Source organism: Colobus angolensis, unplaced genomic scaffold, assembly GCF_000951035.1.
Source record: "Colobus angolensis palliatus isolate OR3802 unplaced genomic scaffold, Cang.pa_1.0 Scaffold108, whole genome shotgun sequence".
Taxonomy (NCBI): Eukaryota; Metazoa; Chordata; class Mammalia; order Primates; family Cercopithecidae; genus Colobus; species Colobus angolensis.
The window spans coordinates 6,897,428-6,915,575 of NW_012111808.1; the positions used below are offsets into that span (position 1 = coordinate 6,897,428).

An 18,148-nucleotide genomic window follows, 5' to 3' on the forward strand; every position below is an offset into this window, starting at 1 on the left:
AGAAGTTGTTGAGGCTGGGCATGTTTCTAAATCTCAGTACTTACATGGAGGACTAAGAAACGAGGCCTGGACCAGGTGCCGTGGCTCACGCCTGTAATCCCAGCACATTGGGAGGTCGAGGCAGGCGGATTGCCTGAGATCGGGAGTTCGAGATCAGCCTGGCCAAGATGGTGAAACCCCATCTCTACTAAAAATACAAAAATTAGCCAGGCGTGGTGGCGCACGTCTGTAATCCCAGCTACTTGGGAGGCTGAAAGATGAGAATCGCTTGAACCTGGGAGGCAGAGGTTGCAGTTAGCAGAGATTGAGCCACTGCACTCCAGCCTGAGCAACAGAGGAGACTCTGTCTCAAATAAATAAATAAATAAATAAAATTAAATTAAAATTAAAAAATGAGGCCTGCACATGGAATCACAGGGCTTGTATCACTTATGCTAAATCACACCAAATTTTGAAAAATATTTGAAAGGGTGAAAGGGTCTTCAAAGCTCATATAGTTCAACCTTCTCATTTACAGATAAGGAAACTGAGGCCCAGAGACCTGCTCATTATTGCTCAGTTAATACTGAACCAACTTTGGTTCTGTATTACTTCAAACTCCCAAGCCTGGGAACTTTCCACTGCATCACAGCCATTAAAGAAATGATCCCCTTCCCCACCACCACTGGCCCTTGCTGGGCCACACTGCTGAAGAGTGGAGACTTTTTTTTTTTTTTTTTTCTGCCAGAACCGTCAAAGCCAGCCCCCACCTTCCTAGCAGTCCAATCTCTCAAATTATGACTTTAATGTTCAGGGCATACAATGGTCTGTCTTTTCTCATAATTTTAATTACGTGTATGAATTGCTTGCCTCTACCCTTCTCTCGCCTTGAGTTTCTACCCTCAAATATTTCTGGTTACTGGTGTTTGAATTTTGTTTTACTAAAATATAAAATCAAATACTAGTCCTTTGTGCATAGTTGATAAATTCAGTGGAGACAAATTACTGAAAATTCTGAGCAATTCTTTTAGAAGGGTCCTGCTGGGGAGCATCCTTAGTGGAGTCATATCAGGTTTCCCTTTTAAAGACTATTTGCAATTGCTACATCTGGGGAAGGATGTTGATGGAAAAGAAAGAGGAGAGGATTCCCAGAGAAGTGTAATCTTTTTTTTTTTTTTTTTTTTTTTTGAGACAGAGTTTTGCTCTTGTTGTCCAGGCCAAGTGCAATGGTGTGATCTCGGCTCGCTGCAACCTCCGCCTCCCAGGTTCAAGCGATTCTCCTGCCTTAGCCTCCCGAGTAGCTGGGATTACAGGTGCCTGCCACCACGCCCAGATAATTTTTTGTATTTTTAGTAGAGATGGGGTTTCACCATGTTGGCCAGGCTGGTCTTGAACTCCTGCCCTCCAGTGTTCCCCCTGCCTCAGCCTCCCAAAGTGTTGGGATTATAGGCCTGAGCTACCGTCCCCAGCCAAGTGTTATCTTTGGCAATGCGTTTTGTGTTACAGTAAAGGCTCAATGATATAACCAGCAGAATGCTCTTGATTAAACAGGACATCCCTCATTATAGTCACCTGTAACTGTCTCTCAATATGGCAGAATGGAAGGTACTATCCTACTTCCATTCATCAGATGCCATGCAGTCTACAGAAAATTACTTCCCTCTGAACTCTGGCTGCTTCATCTGCTGATATCAACATCCTTGCCTGAAAGTTGACCAGATGGCTTATCATGGCCCCAGAGCTAAGATCTTTGATGCTAAGTTGATATTTTCTAAACTGTTTTTCAGGATACCATCACTTGTGATGTGTTCATAGGTTTCTTAATAATTTTGGGTGTGATTTGTTCTAGGAACTCCCAAGGAAGGTCCAGACCTAGCCAACAGAGCTCTGGCCACCTTCCCTTCCTGGGGGAAGTAGAAAAGAGCTAAGCCCTAGGCTTAGGGAAGAGGTCAGCAGCTTCCTGGGACACAAGTAGTGGATACAGGAGCTGGTGACTGTGTGGCACCAGCCTCAAGCCCTCTAAGTGGCTGAGGGCTTTCTCCCCTGGGAACTGGTTCTGCCAGCCATTGTCAATGGAGTCCATTTTGCTTCAAAGTTCACCCTGACTAGAAAGGCCCTTGACATTTAGGCTAAAATCCTACATTTTCGTGGCTAGGCTGGCACTGACAACTCGGCAGAGGGATCAGAGTTGCTTCACATATGCATGTAGTGGTATTTTGATGATCAAGGCATTGCCTGAAGCATTGATATTAGTTTAGGGGCTCTCTTTCTCCTTTCTCTTTCTTCTTCTCTCTTTCCTCTTTCCCCATCCCTCCCCTTTTCATCTCTGCCTCATTCTTCTTTCTTTTCTCCTCTGAACTCAAATAAGGAAATAACCCAACCTTCAGGATGATCATATGCTTGAGTGACCAGATATCTCAGTTGAATGTCACTGACATAATGTAAATCAGCTTCTCAGCTCTGTGCTGAAGGCCCAGCTTTTAGAAATTTTCCAGCTGCCTGTGGACTGATACTTCTGTGAAACACAAAGATGAACCACTACAAAAATAAGATGTAAAATGCAAGCATAAATTTTTGGATTTAAACAAAATTCCTCTGTCAGATTGATATAAAAATTTCTAAACACTCTCAATTTTTGTTTTTATCCAATTATGAATCTTGCCTGTCCATAGACCATATTTTGAGTAGCATGGATACAGATTGTTACCTTACATGGAGATGTTTCATATTTATATTTCAGCCCATTTTCTCTGGGAAAACACAGCGTTTCTGGCCTCTTCTCTGCTCATCTTAGTTTGTCTAAACACATATCTAAGCCTTACTGATTTCTCCAAGAGCACACCACTTCAGCTTGGTGGAGAGCTTCCTCCAGTACACACTAGCTTACAACCCTTGAGCTAATGGGCATCACTCTTATTCTTTCTCTTTAGAAGTTTGAACTTATATTCTGTTCCCTAGGTCCCATTTACCATTGGTATTGTGCCCCTTCCTGTCCACTTGTCCTCTGAGGTACCCGATTGGGCTCTTAAGTAAATATATAAAAATATGTTACATATATTACATATAACTACATATATATAAAAACTACATGATATGGTTTAGCTGTGTCCCCACCCAAATCTCATCTTGAATTACAGCTCCCATAATCCCCCTGTGTCACAGGAGGGACCTGGTAGGAGGTAGTTGAATCATGGGGGCAGGTCTTTCCCATGCTGCTCTCATGATCGTGAATAAGTCTCAGAGACCTGATGGTTTATTAATACAAAGCGAAGTTCCCCTGCACACGCTCTCTTGCCTGCTGCCATGTAAGGCGCGCCTTGGCTCCTCCTTTGCCTTCCACCATGATTGTGAGGCCTCCCCAGCCATATGGAACTGTGAGTCTATTAAACCTCTTTTTCTTTATACATTACCCAGTCTTGGGTATGTCTTTATCAGCAGTGTGAGAACAAACTCATACAATAAGTAATTGTGTATAATTTTATATAGGCACTTGCAAACTTTAGACATTAAACATAATGTGGCATACATTGTATATAAAATTATATAGCATAGAATTATATTTATATATGCAATTCTATATCATATCTATATAATATATAAACCCCCAAACTGGTTATATATATAATATACAAAAATATGTAATTAGGGAGATATTTAGACTTGCCTTACTTACCAGTGTCATTGGGATATTTGTCTCCTTTGGTACACGTCTTTCCATCATCTTCCTGGATGTAGCCTTCCCGGCACTCGCAGCGGTAGCTGCCCAAGGTATTGATGCAGATGTGGGCACACAGCGTCCCATTGCTGCTGGCACACTCGTCAATATCTGGTTTGAACCAAATGTAGAGAATACTCAGTTTCTGAGAATTCACTTCTAATACAACAGGTGACATTGGGCTTGGCCTCTCTGTTAATAACAAAAAAGGACACTTGGGCCGACCTTGATCAGAGAAGCCTGGAATAAAGCAGGGAGCTAGAAATGTAGGCCATCTGTAAAAACCGCACTTTTGGCCAAGTGGCCATTGTTACAGGCTGATCAGTGATGGGGTTCCTGGCTGTGGCTCTGCCACTCCCAAGACATGTGGCTTAGACTGCTAGCCTTCAGATCTCACTTACAGAACAATGACAATGAAGCCTGCCCTAAACACTTCATAGGGCTACTTAGAAATGAAAATGAGATCACCAATGGCAACACTCACTTAGAGAAGAAAACATTATAGAGATGATTTTTTGTGAGTGCCCTACTGTGCTGAGGATTTTTAAGTTTCCCTTTATGGTGTAGGTTCCAAACAGCATGATGGTGACCCACAGGTCACTTAGGAATGGTCCCTTCCCAGTTAAAAGCCACGATGGCACCTGGGAAAAGATACTTCTAATAAAAGAAAATAGTCATAATGGGTCTAATGGAAAGAGTCTTCCCCAGAAAATGTCTGCCTCATCAGGAACTCAGACAGACCCCTCATGAGCTGTGGAAATGAGCCATGGGACCACCAAACAAGTCCCCATGAAGAGCCCATGTTAACTATGCACATCATGGACTTGCTCCCCTGCTGCATGGTGGAAACAAAAACGTTTCCCACCACGAGGACAGTGGGAGGCCCAACTTCATTTCCTGTTCACTGGTTGAAGACAGTGGGTAGCAGTGGGTGGGAACCGTGGCATGCAGCCCCAGACTGTGCACATGTGCTGGGCAGACAGAGGCCAGCCCTGAACTTGAGGATGGCAACAGCTTCCCAGCCACTCCCTGCACAAGCTGCCAGTGACCCAGTCCCTGTATATGCTGAGGGGAGGGTGGTCTTCTGGACGCTCCCCTGGCAGTACCGACTAGGTCATCTGTGGACTGGATGTTGCAGCTGCATCCTCCTCTACAATTCCTCAGGTTCACTGCCTTTCCCCAGGTGTCCCTGCCCTAAACCTATATGTGATGCTGCCTGTACTGCCCAGAGAGAGAGAGAGGAGATTAAGCTGATATCAGAGATAGAAATAGAACTCTCAGTAGAAGGCAAATTCTGCTGGTACCCAAGCCCCCAAACAAAAAGAACAGGGGCTGGGTGTGGTGGCTCATGCCTGTAATCCCAGTGCTTTGAGGGGCCAAGACAGGAGGCTGAGTCCAGGAGTTCCAGACCAGCCTGGGCAGCATAGTAAAATCCCATCTCTATAAAATATGAACAAAATTAGCTGGGTGTAGTGGTGCATGCCTATAGCCCCAGCTACTCAGGAGGCTCAGGTGGGAGGATCGCAGGAGCATGGGAGGTTGAGGCTGCAGTGAGCCAGGAGGTCGAGGCTGCAGTGAGCCATGATCATACCACTGCACTCCAGCCTGGGCAACAGAGTGAGACCCTGTCTCAAGAATAAATACATAAAGAACAGGGTTCAGGAGCTGCTATAAACTGAAGTAAGAGCCTTGTGCCTGGGACCTGAGCCTCATGGAATGGCCTGTGCCTCTCTCTGCAGGAGAAGCCAGAGATCCCTGCTCCATTCACTTGGGAGTCACAATCCCATTCTCTGGCATTGTGGGGCACCATTCCCAAATGCTGACAGGGAGAAACCAGAGGACCTACAGTTGGAACTTCTCAGAAATGGTGCTCCCTAGAGCCCCTGCTAGGCTAGAGAAAGAGGGATGCTCATGACAGCTGGTTTATTTCCCATGTAGGTCTACCTGCCAGTCTCTGCAGTTCATCCCCCAGCTGATTCTTAACTCTCACCATGCCTATGAATCATTAGAGGCATTGGTGTAAATATGCATGTGTGGACCCACTCTCAGAGTTGTGATTCACTAGGTGTGGAGAAAAGGCCAGGATTTTTTTTTTCCTAAACGAGGACCCCAGGTGTTTCTCAGGTTAGCTATGAACTGACCACACTTTCAGACACATAGTTCCAGAGGAAAATGAGCCATAAAGCTGCCTTAGAACCTCAAGGAATGCACGGCTGGGACAGCCAGTTCGTGAGGGCGACAGTAAACAGGCTGGTGCCGTGGATGGCGCAGGCTCTGCTCAGCTGCAGCCCAGGTGACTGGCTTCGGTTCCCTCCAACTTCCTCCCAACCTGTCTGCCATATGGCTACTTCCTTTTTCCCCAATCATCTTCTAAGAGAATGTTTATTCTTGTTTTGTTCTGTCTGCGTTTTTACGTTTCTGACCACTTATACTCTGTTTTACACTATTCCAGTGTATATTTGGGCATGTTCCCCTTCTCCTGCTCTTATGTCTCACTGCCAATTAGGACCTCACTATACCAGATCCCAGAAGAATTCCTTGGGCCTAGTTGGTTTTAGTAACTGTGATGAAGGGCAGTGATAAGCTATCCCTAGGATAATACCAAACACAACTCCATCCAACAAGTACGAGAACTGAAGGGTCCAACCAAAGACAGAACCATCTGAACAAGGCACATATTCAGAAGCTGGAAACAAAGCACATTCCCAACACACCCAGACAGTATGGCTTCTCCCGCTTCCGGTGTCTCTCGCGGTCATATCGGTATCCCGGATAACAAGTACACAGCACTCGGCCAAAGTTGTCTGTGCATTGTTGTTCACAGGGAGCCTCTGCACAAACGTCGTAATCTGGAAAAGCAAAGTGAGAGCTCACGTCAACCACAGGAGGAGGTGGGGTAACCTGGCCCTGGCCTGGAAAGGACTTTCTGGGCTGGGCTCTGCTCAAGGGCACATGTGAAGTGTGGACAGATACACTTAGAAGGACAGGAACTCTTTCGGGCTGTGTGGCACCTTCTAAGAGTACTGCAATGGGTAACATACACGGCATCACATCACTCATGATTTTCCCCCTAGGTCGCCTCATCATCCTCTGGTCTTTGTCACTATCCAGAGAGAAAAGACTCTTAAGAGGGCCAGACTTGCGGATTCCCTCGGGGGTGGGGTGCTGTTTTGTCTTGTTCATCAACTGCTATAGAGGCAGGGGACTCCACCCAGCAGAACACTAAACAAAGGCCAGCTGGGGTGACAGGCGTTGGGGTCCTCATATGGGAGGAGTCAGGCAGGCTCAGAGAGGTAGGAGGGGACTTTGCGTACACACGTCTGGACTCATGCTACTAATACCTGAGACTGGGTAATTTACAAAGGAAAGAGGTTTAATTGGCTCACAGTTCCACATAGCTGGGGAGGCATCACAATCATGGCTGCAGGTAAATGAGGAGCAAAGTCGTTTCTTACATGGCAGCAGGCAAGGGAGTGTGTGCAGGGGAGCTCCCCATCAGATCTTGTGAGACTTATTCACTAACATGAGAACACCATGGGAAAGACCCGCCCCATGATTCAATTACGTCCCACCAGGTCCTTCCCATGACACGTGCGAATTATGGGAGCTACAATTCAAGATGAGATTTGGGTGGGGACACAGCCAAACCATATCACTGTGTAACAGAAATGTGCATGACCTACAAGAGCGCCGATGCTTATATGTGTATACCGTATAAGTGTGCATCCTGGGGGTTGATCTCTCATGCTGAGAAGGGATTGGGTGAGTTCGAATGGTTAGAGATCTCTTTCCAGCCCTCAGCCTATGCAAACTGAGGTGGATACACTGCTACTCATAAAGGATTAGGGTATCTGCTCCTCTCAGTTCCCAGGAACTGATATGTAATGAACCTCTGAAGGGACTTTGGCTCTAATTCAGTAGCTCAGGCATAACACTGACTCCCAGACTGGAGCCAGCACCTCATTAATCCTTGCACTATCTCCTCCAGGTGCTGACAGATAAACTATCCTTGGACACCGAGTGAGTCTGGCTTTGCTCCACCACATATGAAGGTGAATGGGTGGGCTGTCAGCTCCTGATGCAGGGAGGGTTTGTGTGACAAGTATTGTGCCATTCTCACAATGACCTGGAAAGCTGCCCTTGTAAAATACTCCTTCCCATGATTGTGATTTCAGGCCTGCTTTGCCTGCATGGTGTTCTGACCAACCCTGCAAACTGTCTCTAGCTACACATTTCCTCCACTTGGCATCACCTCTAGGCAGCCAAGGTTCTGTGCTCTTTATGTTGGAGAGCATGATCCTGGCATAACTGGCTGTGAGCTTCCCTGTTGGCTATTGCCACCATTCCGCAGCAGCTGGGAAGGGGAAGGAGGAGGCAGAGAGGCTGTCAAAGTGTTTGAGTTGATCATGGTGCCTAACAAGGCAGTTCCCTGTCTCTCCTACCATTCCTGCTTCCCTGAGGAACCATTTCCAACTCTTCTAGCTGATTCTTTCTACACTCACTTCTGCATCTCTAAATAGCTGACTTGCATTGCTTCTTTATTTTTATTTTAAATCCTCTCTAATGACTTCCAGTAACAGAGGAGATGCATTGAATTTTTTCAAGGCCTCCTGTCCCCTGCAGTCATACCCGTAACTTTCTATTCCCTCCATCTGGCCAATATAGTTATGATGAAATTTTGATGTGATAATCTTTAGTATTTGTACCATAATTACAACATAAAAGCTATTCTTTGCTGAACCTGGAAGTATGCTTGAATTACTTGAACCTTCTTGAAGACCTTTTTATCTTCTCTGGAATTAAAAGAATTATCTTGTATATTTTTGGGGTGCCAGTTACTGAACTTTCTCTCTTAGCTTCAAACACCCACCTTCTTCTTCTATGAGCTACTTTGTGACTTGGGCTCTGGAGTCCGCATTCCTTTGTCAGCTGCCAACCTCTTAGTTTCTGACAGTGACACACATAGAGACACGGACAGAAACAGGGAGGCTGGAAGAGGAAGAAGGGATATCTGCCTTTTTCTGTTTTACTTCCTGAGATTACTATTCATGAAAGCCTAATATCAGCCTTTCTCTTCCATCCCACTAGCAGATTGTTTCAATAGCAGCTGCAAGCCGGGCATGGTGGCATGTGCCACCTCTGGAGGTTGAGGTGAGAGGCTGACTTGAGGCCAGGAGTTCAAGACCAGCCTGGGCAACATAGTGAGATCCTGTGTCTACCAAAAAGAATACAGTAGCAGCAAAATCTAGCTTGAATTTTTCCTAACACTTGCAAAAATCAGCCCCACTGTATCCCATTTCAGAGACATCAGCACCAGCCAGCCATCTGGTAGCCCCGCCTCCAAGGTCTGGGTCCCAGATCCACTCGTAACTTCCTCTAGGTTCTGAGAAATAGGGCTTGCTAGTCAGTACCTCTTCCTCAGAGTTCTGGGTCCTCCCAACTTCTAAGTTTTCACTGGGTCAATATCTTCTCTTTGTTTCCCTAGCCTAGAGGCGGTAGCTGCTTCCTGCAGTTGTTACCTCAATGATACTTAGTTTTCCTTTTGCATTTTTGGTACTCAATTACTAGTTAGCAGTTCTTCATATTAATTGCTTTCTGTTAAATAAGTGGCAAAGGCTCTGTTTCTGGACAACTTCAATCTACATATTCAGTTCTCTACAAATTGATCACTAATTCATCACCAGAGATCCCCTCAATTTTGCAAATCTCTTCTTATAGACATTTTTTCAAATTAATCTCAACTTGTTCTAATTAGGACTCTGTAGGTCTGCTGCATGGCAGCTACTACTCTTGGTCTTGAACTCCTCAGGTAATCCTCTTGTCTCAGCCCCCCAAAGTGCTGGGATTAACAGTACCGCACCCAGCCTGTAGCTGCGTCCAGGAATGTGCATTCACCATGAACCTATGGATGCCCATCACCTCCCTCTCTCTTGTGTTGGATTCCTGTTTCATGGATCCCACGTGTATTAGTCTGTTCTCACACTGCTAATAAACACATACCTGAGACTGGGTAATTTATAAAGGAAAGAGGTTTAACTGACTCACAGATCCACGTGGCTGGAGAGGCCTTACAATCATGAAAGAAGGCAAATGAGCAAAGTCATGTCTTACATGGTGGCAGACAAGAGAGAGATTGTGCACGGGAACTCTCATTTATAAAACCATCAGATCTTGTGAGACTTATTCACTACCATGAGAACAGTATGGGGGAAACTGCCCCCATGATTCAATTATCTCCACCTGGCCCTGCCCTTGACACGTGGGGATTATTACAATTCGATGTGAGATTTGGGTGGGGACACAGCCAAACCATATTTCCACATCTTTCTCTCTTCCAGTTTACTCCCTCATTTTAGTGGAGAATATTCTCCATTGGCTTCCTGACTTAGAGCAGCCAATATGAGGCAGCAACGCTTAAAAACTATAGCTTCCACTCATGAGTTAACATATTTCTTTAGACATTCTAGTTTCTTTTTGCCATCTGTTATGGTTAATGCTACGGGTCAGCTTGGCTAGGCCATGGTACCCAGCTATTTAGTCTGGAGCAAGGTTCACCAGGAGGATATATATGCTCTGAATCAGTATCCAACATATGGTATGGTTTGTCCCATAACCAGGATTCACAGGTCCCAGAATCAAGGGTGGAAACGGGAGTGGCACCACTCACTGTTACCTGTACTGATCCACTAGCAAAATTTTTGCTTCCTGTTCCTGTAACTTTATGTTATATTGGCCTAGAGGGCTTAGTTTCAAAGGGAGGAATACTTCCAGCAACAGAGGCAAAAATGATTCCATTGAACTGAAAATTAAGGTGCCACCTGGCCCCTTTGGTCTCCTCATGCCTCTGCATCAGCAGGCAAAAAAGGGAGTTATTGTGTCACCTGGGGTGACTGATCCTGGCTACCAAGGGGAAATGGTACTGTTACTCCACGACAGAGGGAAGGAAAATTTTCTGGAACACCAGAAACACCTTAGGTGGTCCCTTAGTAATTGTCACACCCTGTGATTAAAAAGTCAACAGAAGAAAACAACTCAATTTAGGCAGGGCTAACATCTCAGATCCTTCAGGAATGAAGGTGTGCATCACCTTACCAGGTAGAGAAAGAACCACGATCAGGCAAGGTGCTTGCTGAGGGCAAAGGGAACATGGGTTGGGTAGTAGAAGGTGGCAGGTTACATATATCAGCTATGACCATGTGACAAGTTACAGAAAAAAAGCACTGTAAATTGTAATGAGTATTTCATACCTTTCCATGGATTATTTCCATGTTTGTGTTTGTGCGTGTGCATCTGCATGCCAATCTTTGTTTTCTTCCTTCTTTTATCCTCTTATCATATGTCATAAGATGTAGTGACTTTATATCACAGTATTTACATACTGTTAACTTTACATCACAGTATTTACATTAAAGCATATCAAGGAGATGCTGGAAAAGTCCAGTGCCACAGGACTTCATACCCTCTTCTGGGGAAAGGGTTAGTGTGTTTCATGCGGGATAGTTGTAGCATGTCAGATGAACATACAACTTTGTTATTGCCTTTATCTGGAGATTAGGTATGGTTTAAGGAGGGGTGTATGGGTGCCAAGTTGACAAGGGGTAGATTTGCGATAATTTTATGTGTCATCTTGGCTAGGCCAAAGTATCCAAATATTAGGTCAAACGTTATTCTAGGTGTTTCTGTGAAGATATTTTTAGATGAGATTAACATTGAAATCAGTAGACTTTGAGTAAATCAGATGACCCTCCATAATGTGTGTGGGCCTCATCCAATCAGGTGAAGGTCTTAATAGAAAAAAACATGACCTCCCCTCCCACACCCCGCCAATCTAAGGGGGACTTCGGGCCAGCAGACTCCAACTGCAACTCCTCCCTGGATCTCTTGCCTGCCAGCCTACACTGAAGACTTTGGATTTGCACCTCCACAATCTCATGAGCCAATCCCTTTTAAAAAGTCTCAATATCTCACTCAGTCTCAGTCTCTCCCTCTCTCTCCATTCATAGAAAATCAAAATCAAAATTGGTTCTATTTCTCTGGAGAACCTTAATATACAATATTTTCTGAAATCCTGCATTTGTACCTTGCACTCTCTGGTGATAGAAACAATTATGACTAAAGATATCTTTAGTAAAAGAAACAATCACTGACTTTTTCCCACAGATTAAAACAAATCTGCTATGAAAAGTGTTCTAGCAAAAAGCAACAGAGCAGAGAAGTAGCTCCGGCAAAACAACTTTCAGCATGTGTGACCACTTTTCCTGAAAATATTCAGCTCTGGGTTGTGTTAATTATAGGCGCTGTAGTCTCTTTAGGATGAGGGAGACTAGTTTTAAGACCTAGATGTTTGAAACCACTAACACTGAAAGAAACTCTAAGTATGTGGTATCCATGCAATGTGTTTCTAATTAGGTTGGGCAAGGTCTTTAGATAAGATCTTGAACCAAAGGGCCTAAAACTTAATTTTCTTTGCAGTCTGCCAAACTGCAACATAAAGGATACAGCTGGTGATTGAGAAAAGCTGATCTAGAAAGAAATGCAAATATTGTGACTTTTGTGGGTTTACCCATGATGCTATAACCAACAGAATTGACTGGCAGAGAGAAATTCAGCTTAGAGAAACCCAAGACCACATCAGCCATCACATGTGGAGCGACTTTCAGCCAGCCTTCCTATGGCAACTTTCTCAAAGGTCGCAGCTATGATTCAAGGAACTGTCCCATCCTTCCACTGAAAACAGCAATAAATGGGAGGGATTCATCTGCTTCTAACTGATCAAAAATGGTGCTCTATGAGATAATGCAACAGAATTAGCTTGGCTGGGCTCTAGATCTTCTACAGATCACATTCCCCACCCATCTCACCCCAGCCCTGAACAAGTTTAACCCCATGCCCTTCAAACAAAGTCTTTAGTGCTTTCTGTGTCAGGGCTCTGCCTGGAACCCACTGCAGTCCTCTACTTTCTACTTGTTTAAGTCCTGGGCAGTCTTCCTTGATAACATGGTCTCACTTCCCCCCTCATTTCCAAGACCCTCTTTGACTGCCCTGGGCCTCTGTGTATGTGTCCCCTCTGAACACTTCCTGCTTTGAATGTCTCTATTGCACATATTGCAATTAGTACTAACAATGACAAGAGCAGCAATAACAGCAGCCACCATTTATCAAGCATGTAATAAGAACCAGCCTGTGTTCCAAGTGCTTGACATGTGGCAAAATTCTTAAAACCATCATTTGACCCACATACTAATACTACCCTGTAAGAACCAAGGCTTAGAAAGTAACTTGAACTTGCCCAAGGTCACAGCTATTAGTAGGACATAGAAGCATGATTAAAATCCAGGTCTATCTGATTCCATCTGCTCCCCATCCTGGCTTCTCAACTTGAATGCATGCAACTTGAGAGCTGGGTCCCTGCCTTACTTTGTATCTGTATCTGAGTGCTGGGTTGAACACTCAGGTAGTGTTTGCTGATGGGCATGTAAAGGGACTTAAAGTTTAGCAGGTGAAAGGCAGGTAAAGAAAGCAGGTGGAGAGGTCAAGGGTGGAGGGCTAGTTCTAACTGTGTATAAAATGCTAATTGGGGGATTATAGCCCATTAATCATAAAACCTGAAATGCTACATAAGAATGACTCAATGTGCGCAAACACATCATGTAATGATCAGACACTGGACGTTACATATAACAAAATTGGCATCAGAAAAATTTAATGCCAAAAAATATGCACAGATGGCACAGATAATCGGACACAGATAGCACCTATATTCCTTCAACATCTAAAGTTGATAGACTTTGAGTGATTAGTTGTGAATAAAGTGACACAATCTTTTTTATATTACATACCTTCTGGGATGCATTGTCCAAGAACAAATTTATATCCTTTGCAGCACTTTTTCCTAAGAGACAAACAAATATTTAAAATACAATATTAGGTTAAAAATAAAATTCTTTTCAGTTATTGTTTTTTGAATGACATAACTCATGCCTAGGAAACATTCAGGCATAAAGCAAAGTAGGGGCAAAGTATTTTTAAGGCAATCTGGGATTAAAAGAAAAAATATCAATAATACATGACCACATTTTCTAATACCGGGATATTCTTTGTGCTACATAATACACAAAATCAACATTTTGAATCCTATGAAATTAATTAACTCAGACTTCAAGATACTTACATTAAGCAATTAAAGGAGTATAGGACATAAATAGGAAAAGGACCTTTAAGGATGACCAGGCCTCTCATTTCACAGGCCAAAGAGATACAACTTGTTTATTATAACAATTAATGAATCATAATAACAATACTTGGCTAATTATAACATAATGATTGTTAATTGTAATATAACAATAATTAGGTAGTCAACTATTAAGGCAGAGAGTGGAACCCAAACATTCTGATTCTCATTTGAGTGATTTTTTTTAAAAAACACTTGTACCATATAAGAAACCGAAAGGTACCTAAATGATCCGAATTTAAAATATAGCGAACAGGTCATTCCTAACATAAATATTCAATACTTACTCCACTTCAACCAAGCTAAGTTAACCAATTAACTACCTGCTAGAAGAAAAATATTTACACTCTCTGAATGAATACAGCAAGACACAGGCTCTCTACAACATAACATGTACAAATGTGACCCATTCTCAAAGAGAAGACAATCAATGCTGCAATCTCCAAGATAACCCATATGTTGGAATTATTAGACTTTAAAGTAGCTATTTAACTGTGTTCAGCTACATAAAGGAAAATATACCTGCAATGAACAAAACAGAAAATGTCAACAGAGAAACTACTAAACGAACAAAACAAAAATTATAGAACAGACAAACAGATCTGAAATTTTTAAACATGCTGCTGGACGTGCTTAACAGAAGAATGGACAAATGATGCAGGAAAGAATTTGTGAATTTGAAAATAAATGAAATAAAATAAATAAATGAAATAAATAAGTGAACATTATCCAATCTGAAGGAAAAAGAAAAAAAGACTTAAAAAAAGGAACAGAGACTTGTGGGCTAATATCAGAGGTCTAAGGTCTGGTACTTGGAGTTCTAGAGGGAGAGGAGACAGTAAATGGAGCAGAAAAATATATTTAAAAAACAATGGCTGAAAACTTCCAAAATGTAGTGAAAGAAAATCATTTTCAGATTAAAGAAGTTTAGCAAGCCCGAAACGGCTAACCACACACATACACAAAATGCCTACAGATGTCATAGTCATGTTGCTGAAACCAAAAGAGAAAATCCTGAAAGCAGAGAAAAATTACACATGATATACAGGGAAAGGAAGATTTTAATAACCACGAACCTTTCATCAGAAAACCACAGTAACCAGAAGACAGTGATATGACATCCTTTGAGTACTGAGAAAACAAACTTGTTCAACCCAGAATATCCAGTGAAAATATCCTTCAAGAATGAAGGTGAAATGAAGACATTTCAGATTTTAAAAAACTAAAAATTCATTGCCAGCAGACCTGTGCTAAAGGGAGTTATTCAGGCTAACGGGAGATGACACTAGAGGGAAACGTACATCTTTAGGAAGGAATGAGGAGCATTATAAACGCAAATATCTGAGTACATATAAAGAATTTTTAAGTTCTGGATACATGTGCAGCACGTGCCGGTTACATAGGTATACATGTGCCATGGTGGTTTGCTACACCCATCAACCTGTCATCTAGGTTTTGAGCCCCACGTGCATTAGGTATTTGTCCTAATGCTCTCCCTCCCCTTGCTCCCCATCCCTCAACAGGCCCGAGTGTATGATGTTCCCTTCCCTGTGTCCATGTGTTCTCATTGTTCAACTCCCACTTACGAGTGAGAACATGTGGTGTTTGGTTTTTTGTTCCTGTGTTTGTTTGCTGGGTGATGGTTTCCACCTTTATCCATGTCCCTGCAAAGGACATGAATTCATTCTTTTTTATGGCTACATAGTATTCCATGGTGTATCCCAGTTAGAATGGCGATCATTAAAAGTCAGGAAACAACAGATGCTGGAGAGGATGTGGAGAAATAGGAATGCTTTTACACTGTTGGTAGGAGTGTAAATTAGTTCAACCATTGTGGAAGATAGTGTGGCAATTCCTCAGGTATCTAGAAATACTGTTTGACCCAGCAATCCCATTACTGGGTATACATCCTAAGGATTATAAATCATTCTACTATAAAGATACATGCACACATATGTTTATCGCAGCACTATTCACAATAGCAAAGACTTGCTCTTAATTTCTCAAAGCAAAAATAATAACGTATATTGTCTTGCAAGGTTTGTAGTTGCATGTAGTTGCAATAAATATGACAACTGTAGGAAAAAATGGCAGATGGTTAAATGGACCTATATGGTTACAAAGTCCCTACATTTTATGTAAAATAGCAAAACGTTGGCATTTCTGCTGGAGCTAATGTTTCCTTTGTCTCATTGTCTCCTGCTCCCATTACTTTCCCCTTTCCTTGCCTTCACCACTTCCATCATCATACACAAGAAGCTGAGAATTAACCACTGTACAGTGGATCTGCAAATCTCAAGAACATACCCCAAGATATTTTGACTATAAAGGTTAAATGACCACTCTGAAGAAGTTTTTTTTGGTAACTATTAAAAACATAAGATTCAAGGTTATTCCTACTGCAACATCATTCTCGCTCATTTGTGTTTGGGCATGCTTTCTAGGAAGAGAAACTGAGTTAAACGCAGTCTACCACTGGGAACTGCATGTCACCTACAGCCTGTCATGTCACCTGTGTGAACACACCATTTGCATATCAAGGTAGAGAAAGGAGCACAAACCACTGATTTGGGAAATCAGACATTATCTGCGTCTTAAAACAAGTTTCAGTTTTGTCGAATAATCAGAACTTTCACTTAGGTTACATAAGGTCTTCTAAGAATTTTGACACACTTAATTTTTTTCCATCACATTTTAATAAAAAATAATTTAAGATCATTATTTTCTACTCCTTCAAATTAGTATAATGTGATTATATTACAGGTTGAGTAACCCTCATCTGAAATACTTGGAACCAGAAGTGTTCAGATTTCAGATTATTTGGGAGTTTGGCATATTTGCAGAATATCAACTGAGCATCCCCAGTCCAAAAATCTAAAATCTGAAATGTTCCAATGAGCATTTCTTTTGAAAATGTTTCAAAATTTTGGATTAGGGATGCTCAACCTGTATTGGCCAAATCAATTTGCTGCACTACAATTTGGTCTCCCAGGTAAATTACCATTCCTAGGAGAAACTTAAGTAATAATCTCTTCCTGAAAAAAAATTTATAAAAATTTGATAAGATCCATAATTAGTTTTATGTGGAATTTATGAAAAGTTCATACAATCGCTAAAAGTCACATTTGGTAACAAATTCTGAAGCACTGAAGCATAACTGGGTACAGCAATGCCACTTCATTCTTCTCCCTGTAATATTTCTCGCATGCAATCCAGTGGTGGTAGATATCTTACTTCAAAAGCATATAAAGTATGCTTTCAATATAAAAACAGTGGCATTTGGGGATGCTATCAAAACAGACTTGAGTGATACAGCTAAGGTTCCCCTGCCTGAACTGGAATTCTCAGCACAGATTAATTTGATGTTTTATGATAGAAGGAAATCATCCATCCATCCAATTTACCAATATGAATGATGTGTGGCAGTGTCCAGAGTGCTCTTATTAGACATAATTTCCCAACTTCTCAAACTAAATTATAATTTTACATACCAAGAGAAGCCCACGAAGATATAAATTTATGATGAGGTACCAAAAGTACAGGGTCTACCTTTCTATTCCATGAAACTTAAACTCTGTCTAGTTTTCCATAGCTTAAAAAAGTCCAAGCTCCTAACAACCAGAAGGAAAACTGGCTTGAGTATTCATTAAAATTTTACGGTTATTACTTACTCCATTATTTTAGGCTGTCCTACAGAAAACTGTAAGAGGAAGAAAAGTGTACTGGGTGATTTGAAACTCCAGTGATTCAGGAGAAAGTTGGATACAAGGGGGAAAAACCCAAGTGTTTTTGATAATCAAATCAAACATCATAGTTAAACATATGGTTTTATTTGTCTGTTTCTATTTTAATGCTACATTTAAGATATAACCTCTGAGCTGTTTGATGGCATTTTAAAGTTCATGCAAATCAGTATGATCCCTTACAATCTCTCTTTCCACATCCAAGATATTAAAGTTGGGCACTGTGACCTTTATGAGCATTTCAAGGGTTTAGTACTGTCCATGCCGTGGAGTGAGAAGCAACCTGTCATTTGCTTTTTCATGAAATCAAATAATGAAGTGATTTGATATGCTTTCAAAAGGCTATGGAACTCCATCATGAGAAGATCTGAGTTTCAGGATGGGCATGCATCATTTAAACACCTGCTTAGCTAAGAATTAATTTCCCCTCTGGGTTTTTTAATTGCATAACTGACCTCAGCTCTCTGCTCAAGGGAAGGA

The 18,148-nt window shown here is 42.2% G+C and overlaps 1 protein-coding gene across 1 annotated transcript in view; it reads right to left on the bottom strand.

The window, feature by feature from the left end:
* The window catches only part of CCBE1 (collagen and calcium binding EGF domains 1), a 254,815-nt gene that overhangs the window by 26,393 nt on the left and 210,274 nt on the right, over positions 1-18,148 (bottom strand). The window contains exons 3-5 of the mRNA XM_011949419.1: positions 13,534-13,586; positions 6,409-6,543; positions 3,653-3,805 (exon numbers count right to left, since the gene is read on the bottom strand). Of these exons, the coding sequence (XP_011804809.1) occupies positions 3,653-3,805; positions 6,409-6,543; positions 13,534-13,586 (341 nt within the window). The remainder of the gene's footprint in view (positions 1-3,652; positions 3,806-6,408; positions 6,544-13,533; positions 13,587-18,148) is intronic.